This window comes from Punica granatum, chromosome 1 (assembly GCF_007655135.1).
Source record: "Punica granatum isolate Tunisia-2019 chromosome 1, ASM765513v2, whole genome shotgun sequence".
Taxonomy (NCBI): Eukaryota; Viridiplantae; Streptophyta; class Magnoliopsida; order Myrtales; family Lythraceae; genus Punica; species Punica granatum.
The window spans coordinates 8,793,017-8,811,206 of NC_045127.1; the positions used below are offsets into that span (position 1 = coordinate 8,793,017).

The window sequence follows — 18,190 nt, forward strand, 5'->3', positions numbered from 1 at the left end:
TGGGATGAGCAAAAACCAAATATTAGGCTTTAAATTGAGAAAAGATCAATCGTCTCAATCAAATGGTCCTTTGCGATGGAGAGTATTACTAGTACCATGCACCATGAATTGAACTTGTAATCAATTTCAAGCACCCCAACTCCGTAAATTATGTGTTAATTCATAATACGGATTATGTGTTATATTGCCCAAATCTTGTCTTTCTAACTGTATCAATTAAGAAGATCAATAATTCCAAATTTTAATAAAATATGCATTATATGTTGGCCAAAAAAAAAAACCCATTATCAGTTTGGGATGAATTAAAGTAAGGGAATAACTAAGTTTATATTGTTATGCCATAAATGTAAATTTATTTATATCAATCACAACGATACATATTATCCTGTAAATTCCATGAATGCAATCTATATGAAATTGAATAATGCAAATTCCTAATATTTTGGATTTCTTGTCTAACCTTTTTCTCTAAACAAATAATTTCCGTACATAATCTCAATAATTCTCAAACCAAATGTCCTTAAAAGAAAAATAAAAAGTTCTATCTTAGAAGAGCAAAAACTTTTGGCACTGCTGATGGGTGGTTGAATAAGGGTGTGTTTGTTTCAACTTAATTAAATAAGAGCTTAAAAGTTAGCTACATATTAGTTATAAGAGAAAGTAAATGTAAGAAAGAGGGAAATGTGAGAGATAATGATCTAAACTTAATCATTAAGTAAAAAAATCACTTAATGAAACAAGTAGAAAAATTTGACTTCATGAAATAAATCATTTTTCATTTATTAATGCTCTTTATCTCTCACAAAACTTTTCTCATACTTATTCATTTCTCCTTTCTTCACTAATTAAGTACTTAATTTTTAAGTACTTAATTTATCAAACACCACCTAAGATAATGAATTGTACTCTCCACCACCCTCTCATCCTTCGAATAGATCTGCCATAAGACACTCATCTAGCTTATCAACGGCAGCTTCAAACTTGGTTATCATTCCATCATAATATTCATGGTAGCTGGCTTTCCACCCCTCCATCCTGTTCTTTTCTCTGTCTCTCTCTATTTTCTTGTAAAAAATTTTATTGTTGAAAACATTTTTACTTTTAGAATTTTTTAAGAATACATTATAGAGACGTATTGGTGTAATTTCATTAACACGTACCAAATTCCCAATGCTAGTCCATGCTCCAAACATCAGAGATATTTTTTTATATTGAAATTTAGCACTCTTTACATTGCATTCTAACAACTAATTGACGTACTTAATTCTTTTACAAGAGATTAATCAAATTGTTGCATTCTTGAAATGTATTACATTTTACCAAAAAACAATTATTGCCATTATTTTTCAATTTCTAATGAATTTAGAATCTAGATTTTTTTACTCTAAAAATCATTAAAGAAATTATAATATTCTTATACTCAAATATATATATCAAATGGTCTATCGGGTTTAGATCATAATTTATCCGACTAAATGAATTGGCCCCAGCTTGTTCTAACATCCACCCAACTCTGCGCCAATTCAGGCTGCAAATCGCCGGCATAATATCAAATGGTCCCCAAAATTCTGACAAGTCTCAAGAGAAAGTCGAGAATAAAATTGGAAGGCATCATCGTCGGAGCTTTGCTACTGATCAAGCTGATGGGCTTGGGAATGGAGTTAAGGAGTGCACGGGCCAGCATCTTCCCAAGTTGGACCTGGGCCGGAGTGGTCAGGTGAAGCCCACCGGGCTCGAGAGGGAGCCCCATGGCATCGACCGTTCGAACATTCGGAAGACTAATCCCCAGTTGGGCGGCTCTTACTGTCTCCGTATATGGACCCACTTTCGATGCTAGGGCAACCTACGCACCCCCGAAAGAAAATCCGGTTAGTATAGTATTCAATTTAAATCTAACAATCTCACCATGTTTCGGTGCCCAAAAACCGATCTGTAAACAAAACCAACTCAACATACAGAACATCACGCTAAATCAACCGACGGACCATGCGATCGAGTGCAGGCACGTTAGTAATACCATGATCCGGAGATTAGGGTGAGCATTAATCAAATTTTAAAACTTTGAGCTGTCTCAATAAAATAGTCCTGTTCTGTGCAACATGAGTAACACTTGTATCTAGCGTCCTCCAAATTGAACTTAAACATATTAATAATTATGGTTGGCTAACCGACGCATATGAGCCTTCCCCACTAGATTGGTCATAAGTGTTCTGCATAATCTTAAATTATGTAATGCAGACGAAATATATAAAAACACAAGTCCAAATGTAAATGATCACATGCTTCCCCGTAGTTTGCTCTAAGAATATTATTTTTTTGAAGTTAATCACCTAATGATTCACAAATGTTGACGCTATTCCAGCAAATGGTCCTGCTAATGAAAAACATGCAGTGGGCTGCGAACTACTTAATATGGGTCCACAAAACAACTACTGGATAAGAAATTTTTCGGTAATCGTACCTCATAACATGTCCTAATTGGAGCAAACTAACGAATGAATGCGGTTAGTCGGGTAATGAGACATTAGAGAGAGAATTAAACAAGCACGTGCCTGGATTATTGGTAGTCCCGGGGACTGGAGGTCGGCAACAAGATCTACGAACAGTCCCTCCAGCCTCCGTTTGTATAGCTCAGCGTCCTCCCTCTCCAATGTATCACTCTCCCCCTGGTACCACAGCACCGCCCTGATCCGCCCGCCGCCCCTCAGGGCCGCCTGAGCCCGCCTCGTCATTTGATCGTACAGAACTGTACCCCTCTGCCACTCGGTGATCTTCGTCCCGCCCACTGCGCACGGCACTAGCCCCACCAACCCGAACTCCAGTTTCGCAGCCCTCAGTATTGCATGCACGAAGGCCATCCCCGGCCCCACCCCATTGGTCTTGTTGTAGTCGATGTCCGAGTGGAGGGGCTCACGCGCCTCCATCCAGGTGAGGTTGGCGGCGAGTCGGAGGATGGAGGGGTTGGGGCGGCAGTCGGGGGGTACGATGCCGTCCCAGGTGGTCACACCCGTGGCGGTGTCGTTGGTCACTCCTCCTCGCCCAGCCATGTTGCTCTGGCCCGCTAGGATGAAGATGGACTTCTGGGCCGTTGGCGGAAGTGGGTGGGTGGCCGCCAACGGCCAGGATCGGGCCAGGATGGCCCAGAAGATGAGAATTAGCATGGGGAGCATTGTTGGTGGCGGCCAGTGCTCTCAGGTTGCGGCGAAATGTCGAAAAGAGATAAAGAGAGAGGTGAGATGTCTCTCTCTGGCTCTCTCCTCTTATGTCGGGAGATGGATGCTTTGCTTCTTATACGGTCTAATATACCAATCTAGGATGCCTTGGTCCATCTGCAATGATGGGTATTTATATTATACTCAGATTGGAGAAAGTACCACATGTCTTGCCATAATGAAATATATCTACGAAGCTTGATTCTGAAGATTGGAAGAATTTGGAAAGGTATGGTTTACTCCACAGTTAGGAGTGCGAAACTCACCAAAAATATCTCGTGATTAACATTAAATCGGTGCCCATTCAATAACCAATCTCAGCCAGTAGATTGAAGTGACTATTATAGCAAGAACAACTTTATCATTGGCCACTGTGGAGCTCCTCTGATCTCTCCAGAGGAAGGTTGTTACGTTAGTCTCCCCTCCCAGTCTTTTATTCAGCATAAAAAAAAAAACTTTACCAACATTTTCGTTCGTGATTATCCAGCCAACTGCCGTCCGATTTGTTTCATTGAAAAGCCAAGACGATGATCAACACATCTGTTATGCCATTAACCTAAAGCTTCACCCTCTTTTCCTCACATCTGTTATGTCATTAACCTAAAGCTTCACCCTCTTTTCCTCGGCCGAATCGAAAGGTTAAAAATACCCGCTTCATTGTGGTCTCATGTTGCTTTTTATTTAGCAGGTCGAATTGGCTCGAGAAGCCCAATCCGGTACACCACCAAAATTAAGCACAGATATATTCACATCTAGATTAATGCACTGAATCACTAGACAAATACAGTTTTCTAATATTAGTTAATGATTGTCCTAATAATATTCTATAGCTGGGCTATGCTCTTTTCCCATTAGGTCAACTGCTTCGCTGCTAAGAAGAGATTCCCCTCCCAACCAACAGGTTGAGCCTTCACAACAGAAATGGAAATTCTAAATTTTCTCCGACATATAGCATACGAAGTCAATGAAAAGAGAGCTTGCATTTCAACATAGATCAATTCAATCAAATCACTTTTTCTGCTAATAGATCAAAATCTGATTAACCTTGGAGTTAGCAGCTGATAGCAGCTGACTCTTTGAAAGAGTTGCACCTAATGAAAATAAACATCGTAACCATATCCGATTTGCATTTTACCCAAAATCCTAGCTTAAAAACATACAAAAATGAAAAGTACGGGGGTGTACTACAGACGACTGACCACTTCGATGTTTAATCTGTTTAGTAATGTAATATTCATAACAGGATGGGTACTTAGCTCGAACATAAGCTCAGATACACTTTTCGTATGAGAAGTCTATCCTCCCACTGTAAGTTCTCACAACGAACTGGCACCTCAAGAACTTAAACTGGGGATGCCGGTCGACCTATCGCCAGGAGAAAGAGAGCACATCAAATTATTAATTTACATATAGACTGATTTCATAAGCATGCAAGACAGAAAAGAAGTTATTTGCTTGAATCTTCTGTTGCAAGATGCAGCGAGTTTAATTGGCCCAGAGAAGAACCTACATCGATTTCATCTTCCCCATCTTCTTTTGATAAACTGAAGTAGTTCCATTATGCAGCCACTTCAGCTGCAAACGAAATGTCAAGAGACGCTAAGCTTTTTTGTGAATCTACGGACTAACCAGAGCATCACATGCAAAACTGAATAGGAAAGCAAGAGGGCAAGCATATGAAAGCAAATGAGACCGGGTAGACATGCATCATTAAAAGGAAAATTGATAGGGACAATAATTGTAGATCCAAAGTTCCTAAAGCTTCCTGATCGATAGAAAGCTTCCTGATTTGTAATTTACTATTATTAAATATGTAAATTGATACTACATAGTGAATTAGTTTCTTATATCTAACAATTATATAGTGAGGAACTCTTTCTAATTTAATAGATATTGTTATATAATTACTTTCATTTCTATCCTTATCATATATATTGTACAGGTTAAATTACGTCATTTATATTTCTTAATATTTCATAAATTAGGCTTTTATCATTTTTATAAGACTTTGGTAATTCAATTAATATGTAGTAGGGTGTGCCTTCTACCCTTTCACATATGATCAGCTATGACAATTTTTGAGTGAGATAAACCTACCATTTTATATCTTTTGTGGTTATCATATCCAGTTTGTAAGGATTGCTGACTTAGGAGATTTTTTTTTTTTAGGTAGAGGACTTACGAGATTTTAGCCTAGGGGTATAAATGAGCCGAGCTGAGCCCGAATATACTAAGCTCGAGCTCGGCTCGTTTATTAGTTCGCAAGCTCGGGCCTAAGCTTGAGCTCATGCGAGCCTAACTCGAGCTCGTGCAAGCCTAACTCTTCGGGCTTGGGCTCGGCTCCTTGTATTTAGCGAAAGCTCAGCTTGGCTCGTATAGACTCGCCACGCCAGCAGAGCTCGACTCGTATAAGACTTGTGAGCTCGACTCGTATAAGACTTGTGAGCTCGAGATCGCATAGGCTCGTGAGCTCGAGCTCACATGGGCTTGGATTGGGCATGGACTTGGATTGGACTACCGCAATAACTCATAATATATATATAACTTATAAGAATATATATATATATATATATGTATGTATATGTACATAACTTATTTAGGCTCGCTAACTTCATAAGTCAAATACCATTGAGCTCAGCTTGGTTCGTTTAACTGGTGAGCTCGAGCAGAGCCAGGCTTGAGCTTTATAAGAGCGAATTGAATTTGAGCTTTCATCGACCCGAGCCTGAACCGTTCGCGAATGTCTCAGCTCGTTAACACCCCATTTTAGCCTAGGTAAATTGCCACAATATATGAAAGTGAAATATAAGGCGTCCTTAAAAATTAATTGGTGGTATATAAGAAGTATCTTTCATTTCTAATATCATTTTTATAATTTTCTTTTTATCAATGCGATGTTACATGAAATCAACATAATGATTTTTAGTTTTGGCAAAATTAATTATATTTTATTTAAATATAAAATTTTATGAATTGATTTCAATGGTTGATTAAACCATAGTTATTGATTTGGTACGACATAAGATTATTAATCATGTTATCAACAATAAATAACAATAGTTTTTTAAATAAGATCTAATATATAAGTATATACACACACACATTTCCTAGCATTTTAATACAATGTACTACTATATAACTCTATCGGAAAAACATTTCACCTGTAGATCTCACTGGCTGTAATAAATATGTCAATATTAACTATGGTTGCATATGCATGAGCCTCCCCACTAGATTGGTCATGAATACTTTACATAATCTTAAATTATGCTATGATGCACAGAACATAAAAGACAAGTCCTAATAATTTATTTTTCTTTTTATTATAACTCAGGTGTGGTTTCCCATAGGTTTGTCCGTGAATATTATTTGTTTAAAGTAAACGTCTCCTAGTATTCCACATATATTGACTAATTCAAGCAAATGGTGTCATTCAGCAAAAAAAAAAAAAAGCAAATGGTGCTGCTAATGAAAAATAAGCAGTATATGCTGTGAACTACCCCAAACTAAGGATGAAAAGCAAATATTGCTCCTGATGATAACTACTGAATGAGAAATTTTTCGGTGATATCCGTATATCGTAATGTGGCAAGACTGGTTAATCGGGGATGAGACATGAGAAATATGAGAGATAATTAAATGAGGGCATGCCGGCAGTGTCATTGGTGACCCCACCTTGCCCAGCCATGTTGCTTTGCCCCTCTAAGACGAAGACAGCCTTCTTGTCAGGCAGTGGAAGCGGCTGGGGGGCCGCCAACGGCCAGGATCGGGCCAGGATTGCCCAGAAGATGAGCACTAGCTAGCATGTGGGCCATTGTTGATGGTGGCCAATGTTCTCAGGTGCCGTCGAAGTGTCAAGTTGTGGAAAAGAAATGGACAGAGAGAGAGAGAGGTCATGAGATGCCTCTCCTTCTGTAGGAAGAAATTATTACGTCGACTTAATCCACTGCGTCGTTCATGAACTTAATCGAGGGAGAGATGCTTTGCTTCTGATGCCGTCTAATATATCAATCTCAAAGGCCTTGGTCGACGAGTATTTTATATAAATACATCATACATCGATCGATAATTTAACCATAATACACACCAATCTAAGATGCCCTGGTCAATTTGCAATGACGTCTATATTACATATATGATATACAGATGGGACAAATTACCACAATTCTTGCCACAATACACGGTCTAATATCATTGCCGGATTCGGCTCTCCATCATCGAAATCTCTGATGGCAATATCCCTTTATGTTACATCATCAGCCTCATAAAAGCTCCATTTTTTGCTTTAACTGAATCAAGATGCGAAAATACCCCCTTCACCATTGCGTGATCTTGTTTTGGTGTATTGAGAAACCCAATTGGTCGTACATATCTTAATCTTGATTAATAAGCAGCAAGTAATGATGCAAGTCAACAGAGCTCACTTCACTCATTCACCTTCCTTCTTCGCAAATGAATCAAAAATCTTACAAACTAGCTACGAAGTTAGCAACCAATTCTTCCAAGGACTTGCACCGATTGGAAGATCCTCGAATCACATTCGTCACCCTCAAAGCAAGTAATCTACAATGATTCTTCAGACCGAACTCAGAAAACAAGCATTGGAACCATTCCGATTACATTTTACAAAAATCCTAGCTCAAATATGAAACATAAGGGGGTGCTACAGACTAACCGCTTCCACGTTTAAAATGTTCCTTAATGAACCTTTCAGCATAGGATGGGTACTTAGCTCGAACATAAGCTCGGAGACACTTTTGGTATGAGAAGTCTATCCACCCACCGTCAGTTCTCACAACGAATAGACACCTCGAGCGCCTAAACTGGGGATGCCGATCAACCTTTTGCCATGAGAGAAAAGAAAACATCAAATCATTACCTTAAACCTTGCTTCAGTGTCATAAACATTTAAAACAACAAAAGAAAGTATTTTTCATTTTTCTGTCGTAAAATGTGGCAAATTTAATCAGCCTGAAGAAGAACCTACATGATAAGTTTCATTTACCGCTATTTCCTTTTGGTAAACTATATCAGTTCCATTATGCAGCCATTTAAGCTGCAAATGATAAGTCAATTGATGCAAAGCTTTTTTGTGAATCTATGGATCAACCAGCTTGCCAGATGCCCAGCTAAATGGGCAAGCAAGAAAGGTAACAGACAGAAGCCAATAAGGCCAGAATGACATACATCGATACTAAGGGAAAATAATGGGGGACATTAGCTGCTGATCTAAAGTTCCTAAGGCCTTCCTGATCGATAGAAACATTGGATCTCTAAAGTAAACCTCAGACTGGTGCCAAGCAAAATACAAACCTAAAAGGCATGAACAGAGTCCGCTGGCCATTTTAGTCTAAATCGATCTCTATAAAGACTGTCACTAAGCTGAAAAAACGGATATGTATAACCTAAGGAAAAGCAGGAGATTCAACCAAGCCAGAACCAAGAATCAGCGAGACTCACAGGCCATGTGTAAATTGATCAAACAAGCTTCCACATAGGATCTATCTCTTTGAACAAACAATAAGCAATAAAAATGTATTATGTTCATCAAAATCCAAAAGTAATCTGCACGCTCCGAATATTCATGGAGAACGAGAGAATATAGGTATCATATACATGACATATAGCACGTGATTCTGTAGAAACTGTAGATTATAGATGCAGAAATGAAAGAGCAATGACCCTGCCTGAGCTGACAAATCATTTATAATTCAGGTGTGCCACAGGAATAATAACTTGGATAGTGCAAAGGCAATTCAGAAAAACTGGACTTACTACTGTTATAGTCTGAACATCTATTGACATTGACGAGAATGATGTCTTACCATAATGCCATCAAGTCCACAGCCAATTTTGTCATCACAACGAGGATGATAAGAAAGTAGCTTCTCAACAATGACCGTCTCATCTTCAGCCGCTAGACGTTCCCCATCCAAATACCTGGTAGCAAGAATATTAACTAAATAAGAGAGTGAACTAGGGCAGTCACAATTAAGGACCCAGATGCCCTTAAGACGTAGACACAATGGTAGCACATTCCGGCAAGCTTTTCATTCACATTTGTTGATCAAGAGTCCTACCGAAAGTTATGCTCTTCAAGACCTCTTTCCGGTGCCAACCAAAAACAGAGGGATGAAATTTGAATGTACCACGTCTAACTTTGTAAATCTCTTTATTCATAAAATGAAGAGTAAAAGGAAATGAAAGATGGCAAAGAACTCTTGAGGATACTTCCTACTGATCTATTCTCTTCGCCCCCAACATAAACAATTAAAATTCACCCTCTCCCTCTTCCCTCTGCCTGCATAAATCCTTCATTAACATATGGCCTACCTGGGCAGCTCCGCATTGCCCCACATATCCACGAAGAATAGTACTCTTTCCCTCTTCGAATAGCTTGATTGCTTAGGACAGAGCCAAGATGTTTCTCAAACATTACCGACCAGCTGCATTCATGTTCTACGAAAACGAGAACTCATCAACATGGAAAGAAAAACCTCCCCGTGTCCGAAAAGATCAACTATGTCCACAGTACGGAACCAGCAGCAGTAACCTCCAAACCTCCAAAAGTATAAACCTTTAATCCCCTTTCAAATTGAACACCTTCACCCCCTACACAATTCTCTTACTCTCCCTTGATTTGCCTGCGATTGCATCCATTTTTGGAACCCTTGGCCCATCTTTGATCCGTCATGTAAACTGCCGATTCCCAATCTAAACCGCAGATACGGGCAGTCAATCATCTAATAATATTGCTCCTTGGAATGTCACAAGTAGGAGACTTGACCATAGTCAAGGTAAAGTGGACTTTGCAGCAATATGTACGCTCTTTACAAGAACTGCTTAATACAGACGAATTCATAATAGCGGCATCTACTCAGTCAAGCTAATTACAGTCAAAGCAGAAGCTCAGTACCTTTTCGAATGGAGAATATCTTTGGCTAGGGAAAGGATGGGCCTGATGTCTCTGAGAATCTCCTCCTCCTTATCCTTCCACTTCCTGTAATCGGGATCGTCCCACCGGTGGAACCTCGGAGGCTCCTTGGCAGTCAGAAGCACCGTGGCCGTGCTGTCCGCGGAAGGGACCTGCCCCTCCGGCTTGGCCGGCTCCGTGGAGAATGAAGCGGTCGCGAAAGCAGCTGCACAACAGGGGCGGCGCGGCGGGGGAAGAGCCTGGGCAGCGAGACGATGGTGGAGTCGGAGGCGGAGGAGCGGCGCGCCCCTCAGTAGCAGAGGAGCAGCTGCCATGTTTGCCGAAGAAGTTCGGAGGTGCTACTGCCCTGCCGCTTCGTGCTCTGCTCGAGTCGAGTTCTTGTTCAGCTCAGGTCCGAGCCGGCGGTTCAGGATACTAGGTAGGGGACGGGAGGATCATCAGCGGCCCACAAGCGTATGATCAAGCGGTGGAGATAGCTGATTTGGCGGGCGGTGGTCCCCAGTACAGCAGAAAGGAAAGGAGTATGCCTTGGATTGAGAGCGCTGCTGTTAAAAAGAAAATCAATATATAACTAAAATGGTTAATAAAAGAGTTACAAATCAATAAAACCCTAAAATTCTATCACGAACTATAAAAACTTTCAATTTGATAACAGTTCTAATATGGCGTCAAATTTTCCATTAATTTGGATGGAATTAAGGTTACAGAGGGCGTTGACGACCCCAATCGGGGGAGGACACTAGTGATCCCAATCAGGAGAGTGGTGGTCGGAATTAAGGCCCTCATTTTTCGGAATCAAGAGAACCTTCAAATTAAAAATTCTCTCAATTCTGACTGGTGGAGTCACGACTATCACCCCCCGATTGGAGTCGTCGGCGCTCTCTATTACCTCGATTCCGTCCAAATTAACGAAAAATTTAGCGTCGTGCTAGAATTGTTTTCAAAAGTTTATGCATTCTTAGGTTAAGGAAAAAATTTCGTGCTAGAATTATTAAAATGTGAAAATTTTGTACTTTTTTTTGTTATTAACCCTAACTAAAATTTACTTGGGTACACAATAAATGAGATTTGGTGCATAATGCTTAGAAGAAAATATTAAAAATATGGACAAAGAAAATTAAAGGACAAAGATAATAATTAAAAACTTTTAATTAATGCAATTAATGTATCAAAATGTCCCACTCATTATGTAAAATTAAAAGAAAATTAAAAGAATATGGAAATTAAAATTAAAAATGGAGAATAATAATTGAAAATATTTAATAAATGCAATTAAATGCACCTAAAAAGCTCTTACTTAATAAAATTAAGGTAAACTGTAGTTGTAATTTCTTAATTATGCATAAGTAATGAGTGTATATAAACATTTAACTTAACGTGACATTATAAAATTTGAGCCTATCTTATAGAAATTGATATAACAATTTTGATATTCTTACGAAAATTAATGAGCATATGTAAATTTTATCATAAACATATATATGTACGAACATATTAAAAAATAAAATTTAACATGTTAAACAAAAGAATCATGAATTATAGAAATGTAACTTTTAATAAATTATAAAATAATAAGAAATATACCAAAAGTATGCATAAAAAATATAGTTAAATATAGTTATATATATGTATAATGTCTCATTACATAGAACAATGACAATCTTACCCACGAAGGAAGATTATATAAATTGAAAAAAAATGATATTATATTGTATAACAATAATCATTATCTAGAAAGAAGATTCCATATATTTGAAAAATAATAGAAAAGAATAAATAAATATATATATATATATAACACAAACTAAAATTGTGAAAGAAATTAAATAAATTTACAAGATATAATAAGAACGTTGACTATAAAATTATAATTGAACTATTCAAAAGCATTCATGCAACTCTATTGAAAATTAATAGGACTAAACCATAAACTATTGACATGCAAAAAAACAAAAATATATTAAAATGGGTATAAAGATAAATCAAATTTGTAGGAGAAATTTGAAAGAAAAAATATTGAATAAGTTAATCAATCCAACTTCATCAAAGGTAATTATTTAAAGATTATTGTCTGAAACTTTAAACTATTTTTTGATAAATTTATGATTTATAACAAGCAAATTATTTTCAATATATATATAATTAGTATATAAATGAGATAAATGTATGAAAAGATGAAACCACGTATAATACAAAGATACAATACTAAAAAATATTTATTTTTTCATATAAAAATTTCCAAAAATAATAACAAATCATAAATTATAAGAAATTATGGTCATATAACTAAAATTGACTCCTATATTAATAAATGATATCTTATTAGTTAACAAAATAGAGTATATTTAATCATGTGAATTTCATTTATTTAATTGGATGTTATCCTAATTTCTATTAAAATATTAAAATTGTTATCATTATTTATGAACTTATGATAATATAAAAAATTAAACAAGGATGTTACAAGATTTACATATTTAAAAACTGGGTAATGAAGTAAATATATATGAACTTATCATAAAGGTTCATTTACAACAAATCTCTCAAATAAACTTACTATTAAATAAATATATAATATGATGCTTACTGATTGGGACAATTTGTGAAAAATATATATTAACCATGCAAAATTAGTCTAATTTTATTATTTAATTAACGTATGAAACTTGAAACTAATTATTAAAAAATATTTTACAGTGTTAAGAAACCAATATGTATTTCAAAATTCAAAATATTTTTTTATAAAAATGATTTATAAATGTTTTAAGCTCATAAATAAAAATATAATTTTTCATAAATGTTATGGTCTTATAAATGAAAAATATTACGATATAGCACTATAAGCTTAAACTCATAAATACAAATGAAATAAAATTTAAAAAATAAGGATCTCATTATTATTATTTAAAAAAATGAGCAATTTTTTTTATCTAATTACTAAACTTAATATTGGCCAATCTATATTGATAATTAACAAAAATAGGATGATGAATTCAATTGAAATAAGTAGTTTCAAATATTATTATAATAATTAGCTTGCTAAGTTACCAAAAAAAATTAACTTACTCTAATTTTTAACAAAATTTTGCTACGATAAATATTTGAAATTTAATTAATGATTGAATTTGTTTTATTATTTTTTGTTATAAAATTGGCATTTCAAAATTACATAAATGTAAATAATAAATGGTATAGGATTATATGTAAATGAACCCATGCAATGCATGGGATAGAAATCTAGTGTGGAAGTATAATTTGTTGAAAATAAATTTAATAACATTTTGAAACTGCTAAAATCTAAATTAATAGTTAAAATAGAGAATAAGTAGAAATATTTTTACGAACACCTATCAACCTGTTGGAGAAAATCCCTTTTGCAATTTTAGAAATTAATCAAACCATGATTTCGAAAAAATTTACCAAATACTGCTTAAGTCGGTAACTATTAAAAAATAATACAAATTCATATATTACTTAAAAAAAGGGAAATGGAATTACTTTATTTATCGAGTAACTCGAACTCTTTGCTCCACTTGAAAGTAAATTCCAATTTCCTTTTTATTTGTGATAAAACGATGGTCAAATGAGAATACAATTCGTACTCTTTTCTATCGAAAGTAATGAGAAATGTCTAAGAGAAAATATTACAATCATAGGAATATCGAAAGCAATCATCCAAGTTAACTAGAAAGGAAAGTATATGTGAAAAATTTACATCAGATAAGTACAATATAATTTTAGATACGAGCCACTCTCCATAGTCTCGTATCCCTTGCCAATTACATGGACCCTGGTGAAAACCATGATAGGAGGATCATCAAGTCAAATGAATATAGTTTTCAGTCATCTCATGTGGAAATTCCTAACAATTCTCCATACGAAAGCAAGATAAGAGGAGGTCTTGAGCAGTACATGAGTGCAAGCCACAAAAGATGAAACCAAACTAATTGGGTCAAATTTGGTCAAGTAACAAAAAGTCACATACAAAACTCGTTTCCTCATCACCCAACTACATATTTTTCAACATAAAAATTATTTTGTATTGAAACATTTTTTTCAAAAAAAAAATGAAAAAATTAGCAATGAGCATTATATAAATTATTGATTGAAGATGTGGAAAATCTTGTATATAATACAAATTGTAAATTTCGACGACACTCCTATAATTTGTGAAATGAACAACGACACTCTCCTTTAAAAAATTAGCCACACACTACTCATCTTTTACTGACGTGGCACCAGAGAACATTCACTTTGCCATGTAGATTCTTCATCACGAAATTGCATAAATCGATCCGTTACTTGATTTATTTAATTGAATCAAATCTGACCAAATTTAAGAAAAAATAGTAGAAATCAACGAAATGAGGAGTGATATACGACTAATTTTGAAAGATGTGATGATTCTAATTATTTTACAAACTATAAGGGGTCGTTGAAATTTACTCTAATATAAAAACATAAGAAATTTAAAGAGAGAGAAACCACACGCAGTAATGTCGAATTCCACGATAAGCACCATGAGACCGTTCACTCCAGATCACTACCTCACTCACCCACCGTCAAAAACTACGGCTCTCCTCCTCCGACGACAACGACGAACAAGACCTCATCAGAAGGAAGCCAAATGGAATTCGACCTTCCGGTCCCCGGCTGACCATTTCCGATCCAGAAATTACGGCCACGGAGACCCTCCACTGTATCTCCGACCCCCATTCGCCGACCGCCTCGTCTAACATCACCTGACGACGACCTCCCCTATCCTAGCTGCCTTGGGTCTCCGCCCAGCCGCCGATGGGCCAAAACGCCTCCGCCAGCCGCTTCAAGATCCAGCCGACGGCCCTGATTCCGCTCATCGGCGCCAAGGAAGGCAACGGCCAAAGCGAGGAGGTCGGTCCCGAGCCGTCTGATTGCACCTCCGATCTTCCCGACGAATGTCTGGCCCTCATTTTCGAGTCCCTCGGCCCCAACGACAGGAGGCAGTGTTCCCTCGTCTGCCGCCGCTGGCTCAGGATCGAAGGACAGAGCCACCACCGCCTCTCCCTCAATGCCAATTCCGGCCTCCTCCCATCGATCCCTTCCTTGTTCGAGCGATTCGATGCAGTCACGCGGCTCACCCTCACGTGCGACCGGAGATCGACGAGCATCGGGGACGACGCGCTCGTGACGATATCCGTGAGCTGCTCGAACCTCCGGCGAGTGAAGCTGCTTGCCTGCCGCAACCTCACCCATCGAGGCATGGAAGCCTTCGCGAAAAACTGCAGGGGCCTCAAGAAGTTCTCCTGCAGCCAATGTACTTTCGCAGCCAAAGGGGTTAATGCCATCCTCGATAACTGCGCATCACTAGAAGAACTATCAGTTAAGAGGCTTCGCAGCCTCACTGACGAGACCGTTTTCGATCTGATAGGTCCCGGCGTGGTGGGTGATTCGCTGAGGACGATATTCTTGAAGGAGCTTTACAACGGACCAAGCTTCTACCCTTTGATCATCGGCTCAAAGAACCTGAGGACTCTGAGGCTCATGAAGTGCTCGGGCGACTGGGACAGAATGCTGCAGGCGATAACAGAGCGGGTGCCCGGCATGGTTGGGATCCATCTGGAGAGGATTCAGGTGAGCGATCTCGGCCTAAATGCCATTTCCAGTTGTCCGAGTTTAGAGATATTCCTCATGAAGACGCCTTACTGCACAAATCTCGGGCTTGCTTCAGTTGCCGAACATTGCAGGCTACTGAGGAAACTGAGTATTGATGGATGCAGGGCAAACAGCATTGGTGATCAGGGCTTACTCTCTGTAGCTACTTACTGCCATAATTTGCAAGAACTTGTTCTTGTCGGCGTGAATGCTACAAGCTTGAGTTTAGGTTCAATAGCTTCGAATTGCCCGAATTTAGAGCGATTAGCGCTCTGTGGTATCAAGACAGTGGGCGATGCTGAGATTGCGTGCATTGCTGCAAAATGTACTGCCTTAAAGAAGCTCTGCATTAGGAGCTGCCCAATCACGGATCAGGGAGTAGAAGCGGTAGCTAGTGGGTGCCCTTGTTTGGTGAAAGTGAAGATAAAGAGGTGTAAATCAGTGACTCGCAGGGCAGTAGGTTGGTTGAGAGCCCGGCGAGAATCACTCACTTTGGATCTGGATACAGTCGGCGATCAAGAACTGGGGTATCTGACTGGTGGTGGTGACTGGTGACGATTTAATGCGAGAAGATGTAATTGGGCAACTGCATTTGCAGCGGTAATGCATTTGAGTCAAGTTTAGAGATGCTGACTTCTGGTATGGATGAGATTCGATGTATGATACTCAATTTGAAGGTCCATTTATGGGGATCATGATTCTTCAGGTTTCTGCATTACAATCATATACTGTCGAAAGATGCAGCTGCAAATTGGTGTTCTCATTTCGATCTTGATCTCATTCAGACACAAACATTTTGGTGTGTCCATTCGATATCATGCTCTAATCATTCTCCCTGAGATAATTCAATCGGCTTCATTCCAGAGCTTACACTACTTTTGATGCCAAGAATCGGTTCTAATAGTCGTGATACTTTATTGATTTCCACAATTTAGTTGCCATTGATGTTTGAGATCCGTGGGATGCCCTGAAACCCGATTAAGGAGTCACACCGTATAGTTTAGGCATGAAGATGTAAGAAACATTTCTTGGCCAATCACCTGTGGATATATTATCAAACTTACTGCCTCATATCATTGCATTTTACTTTAAGCAAATTTTCCATGCTCTGTAATCCTGCAAATAAATTTTCTTCTCCGATTCAATTCATATGTAAGAAATGATATCCTTCTTCTTGTTTTTTTTTGGATGATAAATATGTCAGAAATTATTAGTATTTCATGGTCAGACAGCAACAAACTAAGACACAGGTGGTATATGCAAACCGGTCCAAATAACATGTTCCAGAAGCGGGCCCAAAGCAAGCCCTTTAAATCTGAACCAGTTCCATACCCAACACGGGCGGTATACGAGGATCCGATGATGATGTGACTCATAAGAGTCGAATCTCGACACTCTTCCCCGCATCTCGTTGGCTAACTTAGGCTTCGGAGAAAGAACCGTAATTCCCTTAGTATTCCTAGATATCTTACCAATGCGGGATAATCAAAGGGGCATCAATAACTTATATCAAGCACATCTTTAAATAACTCATACCAGCCATATTGGACTATAATCGGTCACAAAAACGAAATTATTACTGGGACGCTGAAAACTTCATGCCCAGCTCAATATGAAGTACTGGTTTTAGTCGGATTATCTGCCGAGGAGGGCCCGGATATCCTTAAACAAAGAGTACGTAAATAGTTGTGCTCATAGATTAGCAGTTAATTATGTCAGGAAGGTGGCCGTTTTCCTTAATGCAAGATTGCATTTGAAAGCCACCAAACGATAATAATGTTACAATCGATACCGCAACGAGCTAGCTAGCTCGTAAAATAAATTAGATGGAGTCAGAGAAATTCCATAATATTTGATCATCGTTCTTCAGGGCCCAAGCAAGCGTAGCTCAGGATCTAATTTTGCTTGGGACAATAGACTCATTAAACCAATTACAATTACTTACACTGATTTTGCTTGGGATCCTTCCGTTAATCATGCTTCCATTGAATCAAGTTTTTTTTTATCCTCATTGTCAAATTGTCACATATCCTCTCACATATTTCGGTTGGATTGACCATCTGGTGGGGCTCCTTCGAGCCCACATGACCACAGACATCCAATAAACTAACTTGTTCTAGAGTCCCAATTTAATTATTAATTTTTGGAAAAATTTTATAAAAGGAGAAAATTTCACCAGAAAATATCCACTTCGTAATCTCTCTAAATATTTATTTCCTCGCACTTTGTAATCTCTCTAACCTCCCATCTCACGTACCTTTCTTTTTATTCGGATCATTTAATATATTTATTCATCAAACTCACTTATATGTACATCTATACGCTTGAGAGGTGAAAAACAAGTTCTCTTGCTTCACATGTTCATATTAATTAACTAGCAGGTGCTGCCAGATTGATAAGTGATGCGGCAGAA

General features: G+C 37.9%; 3 protein-coding genes across 5 annotated transcripts; 1 reads left to right on the forward strand and 2 right to left on the reverse strand.

The window, feature by feature from the left end:
* Positions 1–1,391: 1,391 nt before the first annotated feature.
* LOC116192185 (probable carbohydrate esterase At4g34215) lies at positions 1,392–3,306 on the reverse strand. The gene is made up of 2 exons (XM_031520651.1): positions 2,553–3,306; positions 1,392–1,843 (listed from the first exon to the last, which is right to left on the reverse strand). The coding sequence occupies exons 1-2, from the start codon at positions 3,168–3,170 to the stop codon at positions 1,550–1,552; spliced, it is 912 nt and encodes a 303-aa protein (XP_031376511.1). The 5' UTR covers positions 3,171–3,306; the 3' UTR covers positions 1,392–1,549.
* Positions 3,307–7,577: 4,271 nt separating this feature from the next.
* LOC116192186 (protein DCL, chloroplastic) lies at positions 7,578–10,628 on the reverse strand. The gene is made up of 3 exons (XM_031520652.1): positions 10,129–10,628; positions 9,038–9,152; positions 7,578–8,053 (listed from the first exon to the last, which is right to left on the reverse strand). The coding sequence occupies exons 1-3, from the start codon at positions 10,458–10,460 to the stop codon at positions 7,883–7,885; spliced, it is 618 nt and encodes a 205-aa protein (XP_031376512.1). The 5' UTR covers positions 10,461–10,628; the 3' UTR covers positions 7,578–7,882.
* Positions 10,629–14,679: 4,051 nt separating this feature from the next.
* On the forward strand, positions 14,680–16,848 carry LOC116192319 (F-box protein At1g47056-like). Of its 3 annotated transcripts, none has more exons than XM_031520852.1 (2): positions 14,680–15,756; positions 15,903–16,848. In XM_031520852.1, exons 1-2 carry the CDS (start codon positions 14,941–14,943, stop codon positions 15,918–15,920), a joined length of 834 nt encoding a protein of 277 aa, XP_031376712.1. In that variant the 5' UTR covers positions 14,680–14,940; the 3' UTR covers positions 15,921–16,848. The 3 variants fall into 3 exon arrangements, with proteins under 3 accessions (XP_031376712.1, XP_031376710.1, XP_031376711.1); XM_031520850.1 differs by having other exon boundaries at positions 14,681–15,439; positions 15,554–16,848; XM_031520851.1 differs by having other exon boundaries at positions 14,940–15,459; positions 15,554–16,848.
* Positions 16,849–18,190: the final 1,342 nt, after the last annotated feature.

Coding starts and splice junctions, on each gene's coding strand:
- LOC116192319 (XM_031520850.1), top strand. CDS start 14,941: ATGGGCCAAAACGCCTCCGCCAGCCGCTTCAAGATCCAGCCGACGGCC. Junction 15,440..15,553: donor GAAGTTCTCCTGCAGCCAAT/GTACTTTCGCAG, acceptor TCGATCTGATAG/GTCCCGGCGTGGTGGGTGAT.
- LOC116192186 (XM_031520652.1), bottom strand. CDS start 10,460: ATGGCAGCTGCTCCTCTGCTACTGAGGGGCGCGCCGCTCCTCCGCCTC. Junction 9,153..10,128: donor GATATTCTCCATTCGAAAAG/GTACTGAGCTTC, acceptor TCTTGCTACCAG/GTATTTGGATGGGGAACGTC. Junction 8,054..9,037: donor GTGGACTTGATGGCATTATG/GTAAGACATCAT, acceptor TCATGGCAAAAG/GTTGATCGGCATCCCCAGTT.
- LOC116192185 (XM_031520651.1), bottom strand. CDS start 3,170: ATGCTCCCCATGCTAATTCTCATCTTCTGGGCCATCCTGGCCCGATCC. Junction 1,844..2,552: donor CGGGACTACCAATAATCCAG/GCACGTGCTTGT, acceptor GGGGGTGCGTAG/GTTGCCCTAGCATCGAAAGT.